Raw genomic sequence first — 23,976 nt, 5'->3', positions numbered from 1 at the left:
ACCATAGCCACGGAAACTGCTTCAGTCAGCTTCAATTAACCATGTGACCACTTGGTAATCTCTTGCCACATGGGAGGATAGCCGCAGTTTGAAAAAAAAAAAATTGCACGGTATACAGCTCTTATTACAGCATTTTGTTGTAATTAGGCAATGACTTTAGGTTTGGAATGTGTTTCATATCAGGGAGGTAGTGACGGTACCAGTGAACATACAAACCCCATAAATCGCCTATGGCCTAATGAGACGGACACCCTGCGTCTCTGTCGGGGGCGTCGGAAGTCCCGAGTCGTTTTCTTAGAGTTCTTCAGGTGTACTGAAGCGTGCGGTGGCGTGTTTTTGTTCTCGTCAAAAGCGCAATGGTTTCGTCTGCAAAGGGTGTCACTATTGTTGCACTGAAAAGGCTCGGTCGAGTGTTCTGGCCACGGCTCGGGCAAGGATACAGCATACAGGGTATTTCGCCGAACGTGAAAAAAAAAAAAAAAAGTATGAAAACTTGTCTGAACACTATAGGGGGAGAGATTTTGCCAAGACTTCTGAGCACTTTTATCACATTTAATCTGCGAGAAATTGATTTATTAATTATTAATTCTGCGTTAGCGCCGCGGAGCAACTGTGGCTATGAGTGACGTACAGACATGGCTATTGATGGAGAGAGGACAGCAGGAAGGAGTGGAGGGGTTAGTGTGCGTCCTGGGCTGACTTCAGGGGGAACTGTGCTGACATTCGTCTGGAAAGTCTTCGGAAAACCCAGGGTCACCTCCCCGTCTCGGCGGACCCACCTTCCAATGCCGCTGGTCTCTATTATTGCCAAAGTCACAAGTATGGTAACTTAGGATTTATTTGTCATCGCCATTCACTCCATTGATAGAATGTAAATCGGTTGTACAAGTATCACTCTCGATAAATCAATTTGAAGGGGACTGGCACAATCGAGAGCCATACGTATATATTATGCTAACTACACTGGAACTTTGAGCTTGTAGAAATATCACAGTTGCAGCAGTAATATATGTATTAGTAATGACTATTAAAAAAAAAAAAACTGGAGCAGGACTAGCCGGAGAAGCGAATCTTCCACGTGGAGTCAGAGATTTCAAGTGGGCCGTTGAGCAGCCTGTGCCGAGGATTCTCTGATGATCTCGTCTCGTTTTCTGTGGGGAGACAGGCACTTCAGTTGGAGGCACTTCTCTAGCGCTCTAGTTGGTTAGTCACCTCCAGAAGTTGATTAGTCGGTCGGCTTCCCGGAATCCTGACCGCATGGCACCGTGAACAGTTGAATAGAAGTCCTTGTCGGTGGCCTCCCCAGCGAACAGAACTAATGGCCACTGTGTATGAAAATATAATGGAATCAGCATCGTGATAACCCGCTTTTGTGCAAACCATAATTCTATCTCTCTGTCATTAGAAGATATACAGGGTGTTCAAAATTAAGCTTTCACAAGCGCTACGCAAACACAGCGGTGACAGGAAACCGGATGATAACTTTACGCTACTTGTGTAAGAAACAGGTGCTGCTAATTATGTAGCACCTGTTTCTTACTCAAGGAACAGAAAAAGTAGCACCAGTTTTCTTTTGTTTGCCTATTTATAAAGTGCTAGTGAAAGCTTAATTTTGAACACCCTGTATATGGCATAGTTGCCTCGTTTACTTTGATTGACTTGCAGGCGCTGCATAATAAATCCTGCCGAAATTATGGAATTTATGTGCGATTGTTAAACTTGCCACGGTGACTAATCTGCTTGTATCCAGTACTAATGTTGAGCGACTATTCTCCGATTTAATTATGCTGCATACAAAGGGGCTCAATATGGTCATCTATATGTGCTTATCTTATGATGTAATAAACTTGTTCCCCTACATGGCTAAAAAATGTTACAACACCATTTCACACTTTTCCCAAGAAAAGGGGCACTTGTTCGAGAAAACAAATATAATGGTCAAATGTAAGAAAATGTATATGTTACCTCAACTCTGGCAGCCCTGTGAAGTGGCACATCCAGTAGCAACGGCTCGTAGAACGTTTCGAGGAGTGTCTCCGATGCTTCGTACGGTAACTGTCTGTTGCTGTAACTACCCAGAATGTACGGGTTGCTGTTCCAGAAAGACCTGCACCAGAGGGAACCCTCGGCAGGTGGCCTCACACCCAAGTGGTCGCTTACCTTACCACTGCCTTGGGCTGGGGAATATCCCTCGAAAGAAACATGCGCAGTGCACGTGTACAAGCGTCCGACACCGTTTCGTTGCTTAATGTCTCCATGTACTCCGACGCACGGCCACCAATCCACGCCACCAGTGCGTTGGGGTTCCCGTAGACTGGATCGAAGCCGGATATCCCTCGTAGCCACCAGTCCTCCTCGTTCAACTTGTCATCTAACCAAATCAGCTGGAAGCCCTCGTCACCGGGATTCCAGAAGGGTTCCACAAAAATGAGATAAATCTTGTTGATTGTGCCAAAGCCGATACCCCTCAACGCCTGCCTCTTCTTCTCGGGCAGGCGAGGCTGAAAGAGGTCGTCGACGTGGTGCTTGAGGTAGCCCGCGGACACCGTCAGCAGCACGTGACGACACAGAATGATCTCTCCGTCTTCGCACTCGACGTACGGAACGTTCTCGCGAATGGTCTCCTGCGAGTTGCTGATGGACGAGCGGGGCGTCTTTGTCTGCCTGACGTGTGTCTGGACCGCATCCCAGTGCACTCGCTTCACTGGTTTGCCGTAGCGTACGTTCGATTCTGGAATTTCGCTCAGCAGCGTCTTCACTATGCTCGAGAAGCCGTTCTTGAAGTTGATGTTACGTATACCTGGACAATCCTCAAACTCCTCGTAGCTCTTACACGAGAGTTCGTCCAGGCTGTAACACGAATTGTCAATGACTTCAAATCGCCAGTACCAGTCGTAAATAGCCCACTTAACTTTAGTCATGTCCTCGCGTTCACCGTGCTGAAGGAGGTACTCGTGAAAGCGCGATCGCATGTACTCTCCCACCGAGGTTGGCAACTCGTGCAGGGCCAATGGCTCTGCAGTCTTGGTATGCGTGTGCCGTGTCCGCTTGCCGCACAGTTCTTCCTTGATCTCGTCCAGCACTGCCACAACTTCGTCCACCGCCTCTTTGGGCAGCCGCGTGCCCTGGTCGGTGCAGAAGTGACCCCGCCCTTCGGGGGAAGACTGCCTACGAGGGTCGGCTAGGAGTCCGTTGGACATTGCAAAGCCGTAGAGGAGGTTGCCTTCCTCACCGTGCACCCATTGGGCGCCCAGCTCGAGGACTTTGTCCTCTATTGAAGAGTGCGACAAAAGGCCTCGTTGGTCCGCTGGGTCGGTGTCAACACATCGAGTAACGGAGCATGCCATGCTCTAAACTGGGGCATTTAATGGAGTCGATGCCTTCGGCTATCTCCGCATTTCGTAAGGCTCTACCCGTACTCCCCTTCGCAGCAGGAAAGCTAGCGTTTCTACCGTGGTTAGTTGGTATATTGAAGCAACATTATTCAACAGACGCACTTAAAGGCCCTTTTGGCAAGCAGGCTAACAATCTTGCAATTGTCAACGACATATATGTAATAACCCAACATCTAACCTAATACTATATTAAATCAATAAAGAAGCTAGTTGGGTCAGTTGGTGCATATTGACAGAGGGAACCAGCGTGGGGACGTGAACACACACAAAAAAAAGTTGACGGGACAACCACTGGACGAGGGCAGACTAAACATGAAAGGGAGCTATGTGTCAGCAAGTCTTCGCTGCTCCTTCCAGATAGAGAGCCAGGTTTTTTAACGGGTGGGGCTAAGCACGAGTCTCCCACTGTTGTCACTCGTACTGACTTGGCAGCACTTGCACACCAGGTTCCGCTGGAAGTGGATTCGCGCAAATAAACTTCATTGATTGATTGATTGATTACGTGTTTAATGGCACAAAGGCCATAGAGCGCCAAAACTATGGTGAGTGTGTCGGAGATGATTATGGGAAAGATGTGAGAGAGAGTGTGTGGTATAGTTAAAACCTATCTACAGGTATGAGCGATGAGAGATGAGATTGACCAGGATAAGAGAGAGAGGAGGATGACGATAGCATGCGAGCATGGCAGTTAAAAGCTATCTACAAGTGTGACAATGAGATATTTACGTGAGGAGTTCGGTGATATTGGATAAAAGCGGAGCAATGCTTATCTACATCTGACTAAGAAACCCACACGTGGTCAAAAATTTAATGACGTTATCAAACGGCACAAGAGGGGTGTCACCCTTCAGGGGTGTAAACTTCAGTTGTACGATGAAAGAAATGATGAAAGGTGGAAGTCACTGAAGAGGTTAGCCAGCTGTAGGACTCCAACTTGACGTGGCGTTGATGTCGATTGATCATCAATTTCAATTTATTTTGTCGTCGTACATTTTGTACGCGTGCGTGTGTTCTTTCCTTTTTCTTGTAGAAACGTCCTGTAATAGCTGTCGCTGACGAGTAGTGCCCTAGTCAAGCAGCTTCATGCTGCTCTTTGGCCGCCAGTGACATGTATTCTTGTATTTAATGACGGAATGAATGATATCAAATCAGAACCCACATCTTCTGGATTAGCGGTCCAGGGCTATACCAATTGAGCTAAGCTAACACACCTCCCGAGTGACTTCCAAGGGCGCGTCGTCTGAAGGGACAAACCAACCACTCTCCTTTCTGTGTGTTCCAGCCTCAGAACATCAATTGTCTCGTGTTCAGTTGTACGTTGAGCAGTTGTCCTGTCAACTTGGTTTTCTTGTGTTTGTGTCTCCCTCAGTGGTTCCCCTCTAATACTAAGTGCAAACTGGGAAGGGCTAACGTTAACGTACAAAAGTACGGTCAAGCTTGTTTATAACTGTCAACATAGCGTGAACGCATAACAGAATTACTCGCTTTAATCAGCCGTTGCAATAACGAGATCATCGAGATCTTCCTGCAATTTTTTGCAATGTTTTGAGTGTACAATAAAATGAGGCCTTTTGTGTGTCTTTGCAGACTAGGATGGTGGGAGTAGTACTACTAGTAGTACTACTACATATATAGTATAGTATAGTACTACTACAAACCATGCGTGCACTGCTACCAAGTTGACAGCCTTCTTACTGGCTGTTATCGGATACCAGATAGGTTCTGCTGTATAACAAACCGACTTGTGGTCCTCATACTTTCATGTAATGCGGTCTGGCTGTACATAATGCTTTTGAGACAACCGATAATGACCCTACAGTCCCTGGTACCATTATAAATAGGGAGTGACTTCTTCGGGTTAAACCCGATTCCGCCCGGTTATTCCCCCCCCCCCCTCCCAAACTGACCTCCGATCAATTCGGGTTAAACCCGATTTCTCCCCGAGTTCCTGTCAGTATGAAATCCTCAAGTGACGTTTCCACTGAAGACGAACGAAGGTCGCCATGTGTAAGAATGGGGTCACTCACTTTCCAAGCAACACACCAGGATTTGTCGACACTGTCTATGCCTTCGGGGATTACCACTGGAAGGTTACGATCTCGCAAAAAAAAAGAAAAAAAGAAAAAGAGAGATTAGGAGAGAACTTAATAGACAAGAGGAGAAACAAAAACACCCGATAACACCCGAAGGTACAATTATCGCCCGATTTCTCCCCGAATTACAGATTTCAAAAATAGCGCCCCATTTTTACCCCCGAATCTGAGACAGGCATTTAACCCGAAAAAGTCGCTCCCTAATTATAAACAGGCTTGACCATCGTACGCACATGCACACGTAATAGCGTTAACATTACATGCATGTGGCAAAAGTACAAATTTGGAATCCACACACAACAAGGCTGTCCTTCCCTCACCATAATAATACGACTGGATGCGTCCTCCCGCATTATTCTGGGCCTCGAGGATGACAAAGTTTGTGTGGCCCTTGAGCATGAGCTTGTAGGCGGCCGAGAGTCCCGCCGCCCCTGCGCCCACAATCACTACCCGGGGATTACTGCTGTTGGAGGGTGCCAGCTCTTTGCGGGGAAACATGCCCTCCAGCTCGTCTGCAACACTGCATGTTGGTTCTTGACTGCTGCAGGCCTTGCTGCATTGAGGTCAGTCTAGTTGGCAAGTGCTTTCAAATAGGGCCATTCAGAGGATGGGCTACCAAGCTACTTGTAACAACAAGTGCCACTCCTAAGTACCACGAACCTACCATATTCTACCTCTTAGTACTTGCGTGCAGGGAAAGGTAACAGAAACGGTAACAGTAACAGAAACGGAGACTATATTATACCGGAAATATAGCAGGTAACGGTAACAGAAACGGAAAGGGATATCACACAGTTAGAATACACCTGAAACGGAAACGACAATAATTTACGGTAATAATTCGGGTACCGCAGAACCCGAATTATTGCAATCCTTTACCATATCATGTAGATAAATCTGTGAAATAAACCTCAATGAAGCGAACTAAAATTAACTGAAGAACTAAAACTAAAATGTACTATCCAACTGGAGCACATAAGTAAGTAGTATATAGTAAATTGAAGAAGCATAGTTCTTATACGCTTATGGTGACCTGGAAGTTGCAAGCGTGAGTAACATTCCTGGAAACCATGTTCATATTAGCTGTTCACAGAAATCACATACCTATATGTGTATTTTGAATAAACGCTGTCTCTTGTATGCATGTATCCCTGGAGTCCCCAAAATAGACTTCAGAACGTAGAGGGATTAAGTTTTGTCACGGTCTCAATGGTCTTTGTTAAAAAAAAAGGAAAGAAAAGAAAGAAGGAAAACAAAAAGGTTGGAGGGGGGTGGGGTGGTACCAAAAACTGAAACGGAAACGTAACGGAAACGAAAGCAACAATGGTGGTACCTGAAACTGAAACAGAAACAGAAACAAACAAGGGCTAGTAACGGAGGTGGTAACGGAAACGAAAAAGATTCCGTTACCTTTCCCTGCTCGCGTGTTTATTATGTGTGAGTTTTCATTCTTTTTTTTTTAAATATGTACGGTTGAGATTTGGTGAGCAGTGACAAAAAAGTCTGCACCAAAGCAGTATGTTGTAACATGATACTTTATGTGAAATTCGTACCTGACCTAAGCCAACTCTTGTCTTTTGACACTCATGTGTGGAAGACACTTTAGAGATTGCAATTTAAGTTTGTTTATTTGTTGTCTTATAAGAAAGGGCAATACCCAAAGAACAAAACAGAATTAACAAACAAAATGTTATGGGCTTGACACACTTCGATAAAAGGTTTGTCACATCGAAAATCGTAGCAAACAAAAGGTTCATTCCATGCAAAATGCCCTGCACGTTGTGCTCAACCATTCCCAATTTCTTTCAAACAAATTGTCCTTGATTGTTCCTTTGTAGCAAATGCTCTCCCAGCTTATTTTTGGCAAAAAAGTTTTTTTTTTTTTTTCGCTTCGTGGCCGGCACCTTAATTTTTGCAATGGGACACGCAACCTACCTGGTGAAAAAAAAATTAACAAAATAGCTTTTTCGAGAATTTCAATCAAATCTTTTCTGTGCAATTGCAAAGCACAGTCCCTTCGTGCCAGGACCCGTTGAAGCTTGATCGACTCTTCTTATGGAGTTATGCCCGGTGGAAACTAAGAATCTGAACATTTTTGGAATCTTTTACGGAACTCCGCAATTTTGTCGGAGCTATTTAAACTGTTTGGCCTCGTCGTCTAGGCCGCGTAGAACGTGTTAAAAATGTTTTTAAGCACACAGGATTGGAAGCGTATGCTGCAATAGGTTCTAAAGTTAGGAAATATTGCTTTTTACCACCATATTCAGCAGTCAATTGCACGCTCGGGTGGTCCTGACAAAAATATGAGACAAACTGCATTTGATAGTATAACCCTTGAACATTTATTTTGCAAGGAGTCATCAAACACTTTGTCTTGGTATCCAAAACAATTTTTGAACTTGACTCGTCCGGTGTTGCTCCACAAAGCTGCTTCACCGCACGACACATCGCCACTGCTCCCATGGAAACACTAGAATAGCGTGCTCACTCTCCGGGGAAGTGCTGCCGTAATAGGTACGTTCGATTAGGCCTGCACTGCCTGAACCAGTTCCGGTGGTTCAGGTTCAGGTTCAGGTTCAGGTTGGTTTCGCCAGTGCAGCCGAGCGCCCCCTGCACTGCCTCGTTCGTTTCAAACCAGTGCACGCCAAGTGTAGCCCTAGTGTAAGGGAACTCTGCACTCCCGCAGGGGTCAGTTGCAGTGCAGTCAGTGCAGAGTAATGGCGGCAATGGCAGCAGACGACACAAGGCAAATAATATTCTCGAACCAAATTCTCAAACGTATCCCGAGAGAGCCGGAAGAGACGTTTCAATTCGAAGTCGAAATAAAGATTCACTACAGTTTCGGTGTACATTGGTACAGGGTTCCTGTCAGTTCGCAGAAGATTCAACGCTATCGCGGTTACCAGGTCGTCGAATTCTTCGTCCTCACTGTCAGAATCCACAAGTTTCCATGGCTGTTTGCACAACTGTTGAACAGTTCGTGGTGCTCGAAATTAAAAATGCAATCGATGGACTTGCGACTGAAATGTCACACGCGTTCTTACAATCCGTAGCGGTGTTAAGACTCGCGGAGAGCAGAAGGCCTGCACTAGCTCTGCACTTAGATATTCGTTTCGCGGCGGCACTAGTGTTGCACCGTTGAACTGGAGCTGGCCTAGTGCTACGCTAGTTCAGAACTGGCCCTGCACCACCCGGAACTGGTTCAGAGAGTGCAAGGCTAATCGAACAGACCTAATGTGCAGCTATTTTGATGCTTCGAACGCTTGGGTCACTGAATACGATGTTAGCACGGCAGACACAGTGGAGAGCGGTAACAGCTTAAAGCTGTGAAGTTTTCATGTCCCTTTAACGGAGACTACCCTTTACAAAGCGTTCAAACAGTTCATCTCTTGAGTGAGAACCTCAAGCTTGGAAGGTTAATTTGTACAAGTTTTATACAAGTTTAATTTGTACAAGTTTAATTTGTTTTGTTTTTTTTTGCGCTGAAGAACGCAAATGTGGTGTGTCGTGGGGTGAAGCAGCCTTCTGGGGCAACGTGAGATAAGTACAGGGCTGGCCACGCTCAAACATTTTTCGCAAGACAAAATGTGTTTCAGTAAAACTTTGTAAAATAAATGTTCAAGGTTCATACTATCGAATGCAATTTGTCTCATATTTTTAGCGGGACCACCTCAGTGTGTGTGGTAAAAAGTAACACGTACGTATTTCTGAACGATATAATTTTTTTCCACGTACGCTTCCAATTCTGTGCACCTCAAATCAGTTTTAACACGTTCTATGCTTCCTAGACAACAACGCTGAACAGTTTAAATGGCTCTGACAAAACTGAGTTCCAAAATATCCAAAGGTGTTCGAATTGCTACAAGTTTCTCCGGGCATAAACCCTCGATAAACAGAGTGGATCAAGCTTTAACGGGTCTTGGCATGAAAATGCTATGCTTTGTAATCACACAGAAAAGATTTGGTTGAAATTTGCAAAAAGGCTATTTTGTTAGAATTTTTTCCTTTTTTGCCCCAGGTAGGTTGCATGTCCCATCAATAAGCCCGTAAGCTGAAACCGCCCGTAAAAAAATATCAAAATAAGCCGGGAAAGCATTGGCTGCAAAGGAACAATCAACCACAATTTTTTAAAAAGGAATCGGGGACGGTTGAGCACAGCGTCCGGGACGTTTGGCATGGAATCACCCTAAACAAACATGATTATCATTCTTAACAGAAGTGCTGATGTGCACAACCTCCTTGTACCAGTTCAGGTCCTAAATTCTGGGAATAACACAGGCACTTAAGCACTAAACAAAAGTCTGAACAAAGCATCACAACATATGTAGAGAACATGCCAAAGTATGATGTAACATGCGCAAACATGCCATAGGATGTTTGTCATCATTTATCTGTAGTTGAACATACGATCGCTTTCAGGGGTCCACACTGCATACCTCCCCTGCATCCAGTCACATTGCTTCATTAGGGTGCTCTAACCATTACATGAATCGACTACACGACTCCATCGGGTTCGCCTTGGCAAACAGAAATGGCGAAAGGCTTGTTGTCTTGCTATGCCGAACGGAAGCCTGTGGTAACGGACAAGGCGTACAGCATAATTAGGGCCTGACTTTTTCGGGTTTTATTTTTGGCCAAATTCGGGGGGTAAATATCGGGCGATATTTTTCATTGGAAAATTCGGGTGTATTCGGGTTAAATCCCGTTACGGCATATTCTGTCGTCAGGAATTCTGGTGTATTCGGGTGATTTTTTATTGTTTAATAAAAATTTGTCTTAACGTGGAACTAATGTTTAGCAATGTTATCAAACTTTATTTTAATGCACGCTTACGAGTGTGCCACGCGACCCGGATGTTTTCGGGTAGATTCGGGTTAAACCCGAATTTTACAGATTTCGTTCGGGGGGTAAATATCGGGCGGATACGGGTTTAACCCTAAAAAGTCAGGCCCTAAGCATAATGTGTACGACAGAACCAGTGGCAATGTTCCTTTTTTCTTCTGGATAGATTATAGGACTACCACAGGTGAAAGGTTAGCACCATTGGAAGTCCACCAGTGTTACCAGCGCAGCAAAACAACTTGAAGCTATAACTGAGGCGATGGTTCAAAAGACAGTGAAAAAAGTAGCTGCTCGGAGCCAGTTAACACTCGCGACCTGCTTTGCTGCACGTCAGGTAAGGACCACAGTGATAACGAAGAAAAGGGGCTCGATACGTTTGCCGTACGAGCAAACTGAAACTCGTGGAAGCTTCGTTTTTGCATGCATGGTCTAAGGCCTTACCAGTGCCAACACTCCATGAAAGAATAATGTGTTTAACTTCTAAACAACACGCCAGTGTAGACCTGCCTTGTAATACTCAATTGATCTTCTTACAACATGAAAATAACATGTGCACTGAGAAAATATTCCTTTTTACTGGATTCTCAATGCTTTTTTAAATTTAATTTTAAAAAATTTAAATTAAATTTTAAAAATTTAAATTAAATTTTAAAAATTTAAATCAAATTTAATTTTAAATATAATTTTTAAAATTAATTTTAAAAATTAAATTTAAAAAAAATTAATTTAAAATTTAATTCAACGTCAGCACCGCAAAACGGCTGTGGCTACGAGTGGCGTACAGACGTTGACAGATGGAGAGGGGACAACAGGGGTTAGTTTGCACCCCCCTTGGAATCTCCCCAGAGGTCAATTCAGAAAACTCAATTTCTCGCGACTTAGCTCCCCCCCGGAGATAAGCAGTGTGGACCCAATAATTTTCAGATAAGTAGATTTTTAATGCGAGTTTTTTAGCACGTGAGGTATTACAACACATGGTACACGTGATACTTTGTTGCTCGCCTGTAGCAAATATGCCTTGTAAGGTGAATTTCAAAGGGATAATGAATGTCTGACAGCTCAAAAAGATGGTGGAATAGGCAGAGTATGGGAGTGAGCAATTTTTAAAGAGTATTCTTAATTCATGAAAATAGATCTGGAATCTCAAAACTATTTATATGCTTTTCGAGCACTTCACATATAGTACTGACAAAAGTTTCGACGTCTGCCATATACGTCTGGCACTTTTACAGTGGCAAAGAAATATGGGAATGCTTTATCTACGGAAGCCCCGGGAATAAAAAGCTAAATTTGTGTAGAAACTCACAAGTAGAAGTCAGCTAGGCGGTCAGCCTCACGAATGCCCGATTCGTAGGCACCATGGACAGTTGAGAAGAAATGAGGATGGGTTGCCTCGCCAGCGAAGAGCACCACCGGGTACTGAAGAAAACCAGAGGAATGTTATGCAGGGATTTTACTGCTGTAGGCTCATTATCAGTGACGGTCACTAACTACTTCTACAGTAGTCTAACTATAACTAATAACTACTTCGCGATGGAGTAGTTTAACTAGTAGTTCAACTACTTTTCAGGGGAGGTAGTTAAAACGACTTGTTTAACTACTGCATATTTTAACTACATCTATAACTACTTAACGTTGTCGATTCACACCAATCACATTCTATAGTGTTCTTGGACACCTAAATATGAATTACAAGCAGCGATAAAAATGAAGATTTAGTACACATGCACAGCACAATTGCTCTGCACCTCCGTTCTCATCAAACAAGTAGCTCAAGGAAAAAGTCGGAAGCACAATCGTGCCGTAAAGCTTGCGGCAAAATCTGACCTAGTTGGCGCCTTCAGTAACCTAACTACTGTAGTTAACTACTCGAAATAGTAGTTTAACTAGTAGTTGTCACTACATTTCTGCAAGTAGTTGATAACTACTTTTTAACTACAATCACGTAGTTTAACTAGTAGTTTAACTACTGGCCATCACTGCTCATTATTATACAATTATTCGACAAATCACTTTTTTGAATAGTCACATGAGCAGCGAGCAACAAGGTGACAAATCCACTGGCCTCGGAAAATAATTTGGTAACATGCCTTATTTTCTACACACACAACCCTTGCACAACCCTTTCCTGGCATACAGCCTTGCCATACAACCGTGTTTTTTTTACTGATACCGCATATGATGACAGTGTAATAGAACCTTGCCCAGAGGATTTTTGGAAACAGGCAGTGGTAAACCTTGATAGCTATACACTTGATTTAACGACCGAGACATACCGTAACTTCTGTGTCGAAGTGGACGATGTACTCGCAGATGGGTTCAGCCAAGTCGTTTGGAAGAGATCCATTGGCATCACACGCCACCGAGATGTAGCTATAAGAACCTCGTGCAAACGGGTCGGCATTCCACGTACTCCTGGAAGTGCAAACTATGAGCTGCAGTTGACTGGCTGGCTGCTTAGAATTACGCGGCAAAAACTGCCCCACGACAGACGGTTGAAGCGTATGATCCCGGACAAATATTTAACCCACAATGCAAACTACAATTCTAATGAACAATGCAAGTTTCACGGTATAGTCAATACAGCTTGGTTCTTTTACATAACAGGCATAAATGCCCAAATGCATCGTATCGTTGCAAACGGGTTAGCCCGCTTGAATGGGAAATAGATGAATGCGCTCGCATTCCTACATGCAAAACGTACAGCTAGAAAAGAAAAAAAAAGTTATAAACGTTTTTTACAGACTATTAGGTGTTTGCACTCATATAGTGTGTGAAAAATTGTCAGACTCGGACCTCAAAGAAGTACAGAAAGCCCTTCAGTCGCTACCCCCTTTTTTTTAACCAAGCTGTTAACCTGCCTATTAAGATGCACTATGTGAAGTGATCCATTCGACAGATGCATAAATATTGCAGAATTCGATTTTAAAAATCGAGAATGTCCTCAACTAGCCAACGAGTTGCTCTGACATCATTATGGCACAGTCCACTGCTTGGTGAAGAGAAATGCCGTCTGCTACACAGGAAGAACTGGGAGAGAAAGAGAAGCGAAAAAAAAAAAAAAAACTAATAATAAACAATGCGGAAAGTGCCGGCCCCCGATTGGAGCGAGGTCACCCTTGTGACCGTAATGACATCACCGGCGATGTTTTTCCTCCTCCTTGTTTCAACCTGCAGGGCGAGTTGAGCGGGAACACGCATCAATGTTCTGGTGGATTTTTATTCTTTTTTTTTCTACGAAAAATATTGCATACAGAGATTTTTTTGTGTGTTGTCAAGTCAGGTCACATCCTTTCCTAATGCGTGAGAAATAGAAAATCTTTGAGATGCCTTTTGTGGGCTACTTTAGTAAAAAGAATTTTTGGCGCAGCGAAAGATATTAAACAGAAAATATTATTATATCTGAGAAAGGCTCTTCCACAGCAGAGGTCTTCTGTTTCACCATAGTACATTATGAAATACGCAACACAAGTGGACAAAGGCGGTGATTTAACTTTAGGTAGTGAGAGCTTTATATCTGCGAGCACCGAAGTTTGAAACCTTTTTATGGAAGGTATCGTGGAGGGAAAGACACAATTTTAAAACCGCAGTCTGTGAGACAACGTAACACTATTGTATACATACTGGCACGCATGTCTTCATGATTGAGATGGCCCATTAATACAGTGAAACCCGCGTATAACGATATTGACGGTAATCGCGAATTCCATCGTTATACGGGATACATCGTTAAACGAGGGATGACGTAAATAGCGCGTCCCCGAAAAGTCGCGCGTCACCCCGCGTGTAGCAAAAGAAAAAGAAACAGATGCTAAAAAAAACGCGAAGCTGTGTGACATCGCACTGGCTTGGGAAAGCAGCGATCACAACTCGTGGAGGGAACCAGGGAACATAGCAGGACAACTTCTGGCAACACTACACGTCACCATTCCGCAAATCGGCTTCACCTAACGCCTGTGTGCTTTAGGTGAAGCTCGCTTTAGAACACTGTCGCGCAACTCGCGGGTGGAAAGCACGTGCTTGGCCTTTTGAATCATCTCGCGAATTTGAGCAGCATTGGCCAAATACGGAGACAAAAAAGCGTTACCACCTACCTCTTTCACTGACAGTATTGGAAAATGAACAGTCGCCATCTATTTTCTTGTCTCAATTTTTATTTTGGTTTAATTCTTTTTATGTGAATTATACGAATTTTTTCCGCTACCCCGTGAGATTCGTACCATCGAGATTCTACTGTATCTTATCGCGGCGATTTTCGCCGCGAGGTTACGCGCGCGGGACAGCGGCAAACATCGTTATACGAGTACTCGGAGCCGCGGTCTGCATCGCTATACGCGGGTCGTTTCCCCGTAGAAACAATGTATATTTTGACGGTAAAATCATGAACGAGGGACATCGTTATACGCGATATCGCTATCCGCGGTTTTTACTGTGATCGAGGCTCCCAAGTTCCGTATCTTCTGTCACTTCATAAGGACAAGATCGAATGTGACTCGTCCACAAATATGTTCACAAACTATGACTCATTTGCTACACCAGGGACGTTCAAAAAGGTTAATTTTTTATTTTAAAAAATCAAATACTTAGATTTAAAACTCTGTCACCGGCATCCCCTTTTGAAGCCACACACACACAGAGCTCTTTGCACTTGAGCAAATATTTAGTCATGGGGGTGAGTCATCCCCTGCAACTTTGAACAGCCCTGTGCTAAGTATGTGCCATGACTCAGGAATCCTTGAGTCATGGCACATTCATAGTGACAACAATGCCTGTAATCATCACAAGGGGCCTCTACAGGACTGCTACAAGGCTTTAAAACCTTTCCCCTTCTCATGAACAGTTCCTTCACGTCTTTTAAAGCTGATGAGGACGTCCTTTTCTTGTTTTGTTTTTATTTGTTGTGCAAGCCAGTGATACGCAGTAATAAACATCAGGTTCAGTTCCAAAAAAGGCAACAAAAAATAAAAATAGTGTTTTGGTTTGGGAAAAATTAGCGGTTCAGTTCGGGTTCGACACCCTACATGTGTTCCGCAACGTCGCCTGAACAGTAGAGATGCATATTTTCCGGGAATTTTGAATCTCTCTCTCTCTCTCTAAAAAAAAAACGTCTTTTTTTAGGGGCATTTTTTTTCAAAAAATTTGAACGAAATGGAAACAAACGCGGTTACTGCTGAGTCGAAGCATTGCAGGCCAAGCCACAGCATACAATGTTGGCGGATTAGAGGCACCTAAGGCACTGTTGGCGGTTTGCAACGCATCGAAGGCACGAAAATTTTACATTTTTGAATTTTGTCGCCTGGAAATTTTTTCAATTTTTGTGGAAATGTTGGGCAATTTTTCCGGAGACGAAGAAATCTGTTTCCCAACATTTTCGTTTTTTTTTTTCAGGGGCTTCGCACCTCTAGATGCAGGAGAATGTGCAGACACGCTTCAGTTTTACACGTTTTACCTTTCAATGTAGCATGGCTTTGGAAGTTCTGGGTTCTTCAAGACTTGGCACAAGACGTTATGACAGCCGTTCAGGACTTCGTCCTCGCTGAGAGTCTCCATGAATTTTGCACCCTCGCTGGTGATCCATGCACAGAGTACATCGGGGTGATTTTTCAGACTGTTGAACCGATCTATGTATCGGAACCACGAAGTGCTGAGTTGACTGTGTGTCACCCATGCTGACATGTCCTATAATACGTTAACGAAAGGGGGGGAAAAAAAGAGGCTCTGGTGACTGAATGTACGGCAATGACATGCAATGCAATGGCATGTACCGTAATACAATTTTAAAAAAATATATGCTGCACACTTTACTGTATCGCCTATTCCGTAGTTCTGCAGAACACCATATCTTTCGGGGAACGAAGTAAAATGGGGAATATTAACCCTTCCACCATTCAACATCTAGGCCACCAAAATAAACTTAATTGCTTCCTTTGTCGTTCTACCATTTGTTGGCGCAGCACAATGGACTGGAATGAACTTCTCAACAATGTTGCCACAGCAGCAGATCCTCACAAATTTCATCACAGCATTTCAGTCTTGTAATTGTTGCATCTCTCTCTCTGTCTGGAATACACTTTTTACAATATTTACTATATGATATCAATTTAGACTCAGTCATTCACTTATAATTAGTGTTTCTCATTTTCGGCGATTATACTTCTCGATACTTCCCCAAATGCGGCAAAAATCGGTGCAAAGCCGAACACACCTATACAAGCTTGAACTGGCTTGCAGGTAGGGTTCTGCGTTTTCGCTTTTTATTTTTGGGCGGATTCGGCGTATGTTTTTCGGTGTATAATGATTTTCACAAAATCGGTGTTTTCCGATGTTTTTCCTGGCGTGTACATGCTTTACCTGGCAGTTATCAGCGAATAAAAATCGCAAATTAATTTCCGCACGACACTCATTAAACATGGTGTTGTTCGCTGCGGTGATGTTTTATGGCTAACGAAAAAGTAAACGGATATGTTTCACAACCGTCTTATTTCTGTATGGTTTTCTGATCTGTATCAACAACTTGCTGGGCATGTGCAGCAATTTATCTCCGTCATGTCCTGGAATGTCCCTCTGTATTCTGTGTTTTTCGAATAAAACCGAATGAGGAAAAAGTGACCCGGCGTATGTTTTTCTGTGTTTTTTCGATTAAAACCGAAAACACGGAACCCTACTTATAGGACAACAGAATAGCTTCTCTTTCTCGCCATCTTCACACTACCTCGTAATACATAAAAAAATATAATGGCTCAAAGTGAGAAATCCTACTTATGATCTCTTTTTTTATGTAGTACTTGTTCTGTTACTTTAGCATCCTATAGCTACTGACACTTTTTGCTAAACTGTAACCCTGCACATAATGGCCCTAGACCCTTGGAGGGTACATGGAAATAAATATAGCGCGGAATTCTAGGACAGAAGCCAGATCACCAAAACGATGCAAGTACTATAGTACTAAGCTTTCGAGGTACATTAACGGTACACACTTGCTGTGGTACACATTCTACGCATGAAAGTACAGCATTAAAGTTTTCAAGTATAAATGGCACATTTTCTGCATATTCCGTATTACGAATTTTACAAATGTAGAATAGCGACTTTTTTGGTTGGCATACAAAAGCTGTTAATACAGGATTTAACCCCATGAATGAACCCTAGGTGCCCTACGAATGCCGTTCTGACGTACAAAGCAGTACGCTTTCCGTATTTTCCGTATTGTAAGATGAGCAGAATTCCACGTAATGCATTACAATCCGGAATATTGAATGGCCACACATTCTGCAATCACGGAAATCTTCTGATGCCCTGCAGAGAGCCATCACTGCCCATAATGATACAGAACAAGTGAAATCTAAATCCTACACTCAGTTCTATAGTGTACAGTGGTTTGTTTTTTATTCAATACAGATTTTTTTAAATAAAAAAAGAAGCCGTGAGAGCAGCACAGATACTGTGATACAGATACAGACTTGACCCTCCAATGTGGAATGTATATTGTTCTCAACGTGTTCAAGACACGCTTGTTTTGGCTGATTTGCACAGCAGAATTTGGCGACGGATATTTTAGTGTACTTGCACGTGACAGGATTTTTTAAAAAAATAGGGTGGCATAAAATAGTGTCTGGCTCCGGTTATGCTACCTCACATTTATCCAAAAAACTCCAATTAAAAAGTAATTGATTTTAGGTAATTGGTCATTTAGTAGTTACATACTCTCTTGGACAGGATGTCCGCCTCACGCTATAACTCACCGCGCAGAAACAGCATCTATGCTGCTCTCCGTTTTTTAAGTAAAAAATCTATATCGAACAAACAAGAAAACATCCTGTACACCTTCAGAACAGTACAATTTGTATGCAAACAACAAGCTGCGCAGCAATTTCTTGTTTTATGAAGGTAGGGCCTGCTCATGTAAGCTCGCAGCACCATACATGAAGGATAAAATGGCTGACATGCAGCCAGTATTCATTCCATGCTGGCGTTTAGCTAAGATGCAGGCTTCAACTTCCATACTTGGCACTCGATGAAACTGAGGCGCAGACTTAACATTTTTGAAAGCCCCACCTGCTCGACCCCCCCCGCAAAAAATCGGGGCACTCCATCTCTTGGCAGAGCCATTCAATAGATGCTCATACCATTAACCATTTCAATACCCGACATTCACTACATGCTCGCATGCTGAAAGCATAGATCGAGAAGTTACCCGTCAAAAAGAACTCGTTACGAGTTAAGTTACCGTGTGAAAAATGTAACTAAGTTAATAACGAAGTTCTTCAGCCTGAAATGTAACTCGCAGTTACGGAGTTACTTAAAAAAAAAAAAAAGAACGAGTTACTTCAGAGTCACTTCGGACACAGAGTAGCACTACACAGGTGCAGCGCACGTGAGCAGTTGAATTAGACCTTGAGTTGCCCGAAGAGGAGTGCAACACGCTTAGATCGTTTTCGTCTACGTCAAACTATTCGTATGCTTTGCACCCTACTCCCTGTGGGCGCACAATGGTTCAGCTTCATTTCAATGGCAGCGGTTCTTACTTCCTAAATGGAATAGTGTCATTGATCGAATATCACGTGTTATGGCTCAAAATGCCACGAAAGAACCGGAAAGAAACCAAGAAAATATGTGGACACGAGTGAAAAAGCAAATTAAACGTAACTTGGAACTTCGCCTAAGTTACTCTGGCAAAGTCACCCGAAAAAGAAACGAGTTCATCCGAAAGTTACCACGGCGCAAAAGTACCGAGTTAAGTTATAAGTAGGGCCCGGACTTTTAGGCACTAACAGGGGGCGCTCTTGACCGCATAGCACGCAGTATGCCAATCATCATCGCGGATGATATCGCTCTGTCTCCCGATAAGCTGAGAAAGGGGGCGTGCCCCGTTTTTATGCATCAACATTCCTTCCAATTGGAAGATAAAACGATACGGTTCTGAAGGTTGGTTGGCCTTGAATGATTTATCCGACGAAGAGCGCTACCTGTTAGCGCCTAAAAATCCGGGCCCTAGTTATAAGTTACCGAAAAAAGGAACTTAGTTACAGTAACGAGTTACCTCGAGCTCTGGGTGAAAGTAATGAACCTAAGTAACAGCTACAGTGCTTACATCCGCTTCAGGTTTGTTCCCGCAGTGGTTTAGGCCGTCGAGCCACAGCACCTGAAACACTTCCATCGATTTGTTCCAAAATGGCTGCGCGTACTTGAGAAACACCTTGTTGACAGTCCCGAACCCGAGCGATCGTATCGCCAGCAGTTTCTTCTCCGGCAGCGGAGGATCGAACAGCGTTGAAGCCAGGGCCTTGAGGACTCCCAGCGGCAGAGTCACCACGACGTGGTCCGCCTGGTACGTGCTCCCGTCCTCGCAGGTCACCGTGACCCGGGGCCTGTTGCTGCCGAGCGGAACGGCGGCAAACGACGTCTTCAGGTGGCTCGACGTCTTGCGTACCGGAAGAAAGTTACCGGACGACAGGTTGGCCAGCGAAACGCCGATCCCCGAAACGACCTTCTCGTACTGCACGCAGCCCGAAGGGAGCTCCCTGAGCAGAAGCTCGACGACGTCCCGGTAGCCGTTTTTTAGCGCGGTCACGATGTTGCCCTCGCATTCGCGGTACATTCCGAGCAGCATGGCGGAGACGTCGGTTAGCGAGCTGCAGCCTTGGATTTCCTGCTGCAGGCGGGCGTTCCAGTCGTAGCATGCTTCCGCGAGTTTCATCTGCTCCGGCGGACAAGGGTTGTCTCGTAGGTGGTCGAGCAGTCCGTGCCTCAGGAAGTGTCCGAGGGATCGCGGAAGAACCGCGGGCGGCTTTCCCTTGGCCGAGTCGTCGAAGAGCTGGACGCATCGGTCGAAAACTTCCTGAAAGACGGCGTTCAGCTTGGCGAAGACGGCTGTCTCGTCGGGCGTCAGCTGCGGCCACGTGAAGAAGTTTTCCAGGTAACTGGGGCCGTTGTCGTCGACCAGGTCGTGTTCTTTGGCAAAGTTGTAGATTGCGTTGCCTTCTTGTCCGTGGATCCACTGGGCTCCAATCTCGATGTAGCTTGCACCTGGGATGGAACCGCACAGGTTTCAAGTCTGCTTATCTCCCGCGACGAGGGAACGACAGCAATGCCTGTTTCGGTAGCTCTTTTTTGGGAAATGTTTTTGGAAAAACCTTTTTTGGCTAAAATTTAACAAAGAAAAGATGCAGTTACTGTAAGACCCTCTATCTTCGCGGCCCGCGAATTTCGCGAATTGGGCACTCGGGATTTGTTCGCGGACCCTAAATTTCGCGAGTTATGACTGGAAGACAAAAATCGGATTCCCAAAGGTTCCCAGCGCAAATCGCTTGGGCTACGCGGGGACGCTAGGGCACTGTGCTCGTTTGACGTGTTCACGGCTCACCGAACAGACAGTGTTCTCGACAAGCTGCGAGAAAATAACATTGTGTACGCGTTCGTACCAGCCGGATGCACAAGTCATCTGCAGCCGCTAGATATGCACTTCAACAGCGTGTTCAAGTCCGAAATGAAGAAAAGGTTTACAGGCTGGTACTCAGATGCCGTAGCGGCACAGATGAATGATGATGAAGACACGGAAGTAAGCCTGGTGACTTCTGCTGTAAAGCCGCTACATGCCGTGTGGCCAGGGGTGGATCTAGGATTTTTTTTTTTGGGGGGGGGGGGGGGGTCCGCTATGGACAAGTGCCAGGTGCGTGCTAGGATTGGTACATTGAACACTATGTTGAAGTGTGGAATTGAGGGGGGGGGGGGGTCCGGACCCCTGGACCTTCCCCCCCCTTAGATCCGCGCCTGCGTATGGCTGATAGAAACGTGGCGGTAACTTCGTGACAAACCCAATATGGCCCGGACTGCATTTGAGCATGTGGCATTGCGCAAGCTTGTGCTGCGAACTAGCCCGTGTATGTTAGAGGCAAGCCACTGTGTAAATACAATTTGTTTGGATCGTACTTAGCGTTCACGCCTCGACCTGCACCCGAAATTTTCGCGTGCCCCTTAAATTCGCGAAGGCTCGATTCACGAAATTCGCGGAAATTATGGGCTCGCGAAAATAAAGGGTTTTACAGTATCTCGGCAAAACGTTATCTCTCGCGTCGCTTTCCCTCTCCTTCTCAAGAAGGGTCTCATTGGTCTCCATTTGTCCAATGATCGCTAGAAATCGTTTGAGGAGACCAGTCCGCATTCTTGAGAAGGAGAGGGGGAAATTGCGTTTCACTCATAAATCATGCATTCCTTCTTTGTTGGTAACGGCGTCTTTTATTCCACTGAGAGGATAACTATTTCCCATTAAGAAAGGATGCTTGAAAGTTCAAGTGGTCCAAATGAAATTTTTGTATAGCCTGTCAGAGTCTATCATATCTTTTATCTCATCTGCATCATGCCATTTACCATTGGACATGATGGGACACTTTCGTTCAAGATCGTCTTGTCGTCACCTTTTTGGGACACAAAATGGTTCAAATCAACAGTACCACTAGTCTATGAGCAGCACCGATTTATTTTTACGGAAAATTTTGTTCATTTGCCCGCTTTTCTTGTAGCATGTCATTTGCACTGTTAGTTGTCACGGAACGTAAAGCAACCTTCGTAGGTCATCAAGCGGAGGTTCAGATGGGGCTGTACTTTTATCAAATGCATGCAGCGCAGCAGGACAACATGAAAGTAAAGGATTCAGCGATATTACTAAAAAAAAAAACAGACATGTTATCGTGTAACACGCCCACTTATGTACCCGGGGACTTACCGAGTGATTTCGAATATGTGCGACCACCGGGCCTATCTCTGGCCTCCAGAATAGTGATGTCGGTGAATCCATGTTCAATGAGCCGGTTCGCAGTCGCTAAACCAGAAACGCCAGCCCCGACGATAATAACCTTCGCGCTACGGACCTCATTGGCAGCTTTGCTGCTGCTAGACTCGGGGGACGCCATTGCAATCAAATTTTTAGCGTGGATGGCAGGCAACAATGTACTAGGTGCCCCCATGCTAGTTCCGTTTTTGAACTCCGCGTTTCGCGTCCAATGATTCTGCATTCCGCCACGTTTACTACCGATCAGTCTCGTAAAAAACTCTCCGCCGTTGACAAAACAGAGCATCATAATCCCTAGTAAGGTTGGCCTTCAATACGTTTAACTTCCCATCGTAGATAAATAAAAACGTTGTGTGCCGTTTCGCAATAACGGTACAAGGCCAATGAGGAGGGAGCGGGTGTCATGAATGCGAGCAGACGAAAACGTAACAAACTCTTCTGCTTGCGAAACAAGATGAGTTGCTGTTTCGCAAAACAAAAACAAAACGGATCCTCGCAAATGGATGACAAACAAGATTAGGAAATTGGAATTCCAAGCAGGACCGGCGTCTACTTTTCGCCTCCGAGGAGACAAGTGGAAAATTTGCGCCTTCCTCCCTGGATTCTTGATTTGCTGTCTTTCTGTTGTCCTGCCCGAAAGGTGTCTCTTTGGCGTCCCTTCAGGTGGCTCAGGAAGGGGGAGCAGTCCCCCCCCCTCCCCGTACACTCTTAAAAATGAACTTCACCGCATAGCACGCTCCTATAGCCAACCATCATCTCGAATGATATCGTTATTTGCCCTGATTTGTTGAAAACGGGAGGCGTACGCCTTTTTTGTGACGCTTATGCTGTTCATAATTGTCACAGAAAAGGCGTACGCCTCCCATTTTCAACAAATCAGGGCAGATAACGATATCGTTCGCGATGATATGGTTGGCTAGGAGCTTGCTAGGCGGTGAAGTTCTTTTTTTTTTTTTTTGCTATAGTCGTGACGATGCCCACTTGAGTGCGGCCAACAACGGCAAGCTACCTCGACCCCCCCCCCCCCCCCCATTTTTAAGAGTGTAGACGCGGGACGCATCCAACGCATGAGAAAGGCCAAGTGACATATAGCGTTCGGACTGGGCATGGAACCAGAAACGAAAGTAATAAAATAAGGAAAGTTCCGCTTGTGATATATAAAACGACGATAAAACCTGAGACACGGAACAGAACGTGTCGTGTTTTCTTTTTTCTGTTCCGTGTCTCAGGTTTTATCGGCGCTTGACAATGTACCAGCTCGCCTGCACCCTTGCACTTCTACCAGTGGTATATCACACCGTTAAAAAGAAAAATAAATAAAAAAAAGCGGACAAAATGTGTGCAGCACATCCACTCTCGTATGGAAACTGTGCCACAGCCAGCTAGAGGTTGTGAAAAAGTCCCCGCTGTGAAAGTCTACCTTGGATTATGTCAAACGCGACGCAAACTTATTACGTTTGCCCACAGAAATCGTTTCTTGGGGATACTGTAGGGGTCTCAGGAAGAGCGGAGTGAAACATTTTATTGCGCTCGAGAATGATCTACACATATGGAAAAATAAAGGGGCACAGAGCGGCGGCGGCTCGTGCTGAGAGCATGGCTCCTATATCTACAATGCGTTGTTGGCGCCACTATTCGTTTACCAGCCTCCTATTGGCCGGAAGCCCCTGGGACTGTCGCCAGCAGGGTCAGTCGGTGTTCGAACCATACCTGGAAAAGAACGACACACACTCGTTCACAAGTTTTTATTAGAGAGACTAAACGGCACTCCTCTATGCAGGGTGTTTTTTGTTTATCCTTTACAGATCTTTTTAAAAGCTGGGAGAGCAGCACTGATGCTATTTTTGCGGGTGGGCTT

At 44.7% G+C, this 23,976-nt stretch overlaps 1 protein-coding gene across 1 annotated transcript; it reads right to left on the bottom strand.

Annotated features, from left to right (window-relative positions):
• Positions 1-821: 821 nt before the first annotated feature.
• Positions 822-22,380, bottom strand: LOC135377333 (uncharacterized). The gene is made up of 10 exons (XM_064609686.1): positions 22,053-22,380; positions 19,422-20,356; positions 15,780-16,009; positions 12,607-12,745; positions 11,637-11,749; positions 5,809-6,041; positions 2,161-3,271; positions 1,966-2,107; positions 1,213-1,325; positions 822-1,151 (listed from the first exon to the last, which is right to left on the bottom strand). Exons 1-10 carry the CDS (start codon positions 22,339-22,341, stop codon positions 1,094-1,096), a joined length of 3,363 nt encoding a protein of 1,120 aa, XP_064465756.1. The 5' UTR covers positions 22,342-22,380; the 3' UTR covers positions 822-1,093.
• Positions 22,381-23,976: the final 1,596 nt, after the last annotated feature.

This window comes from Ornithodoros turicata, chromosome 1 (genome assembly GCF_037126465.1).
Source record: "Ornithodoros turicata isolate Travis chromosome 1, ASM3712646v1, whole genome shotgun sequence".
Lineage (NCBI taxonomy): Eukaryota > Metazoa > Arthropoda > Arachnida > Ixodida > Argasidae > Ornithodoros > Ornithodoros turicata.
The sequence above is the reverse complement of the archived record's forward strand: the minus strand, read 5'-3'. Positions and strand labels throughout refer to the sequence as shown.

Coding starts and splice junctions, on each gene's coding strand:
- LOC135377333 (XM_064609686.1), bottom strand. CDS start 22,341: ATGCAGAATCATTGGACGCGAAACGCGGAGTTCAAAAACGGAACTAGC. Junction 12,746..15,779: donor AAGCCATGCTACATTGAAAG/GTAAAACGTGTA, acceptor TTGCACTTCCAG/GAGTACGTGGAATGCCGACC. Junction 1,152..1,212: donor CGACTAATCAACTTCTGGAG/GTGACTAACCAA, acceptor GTCTCCCCACAG/AAAACGAGACGAGATCATCA.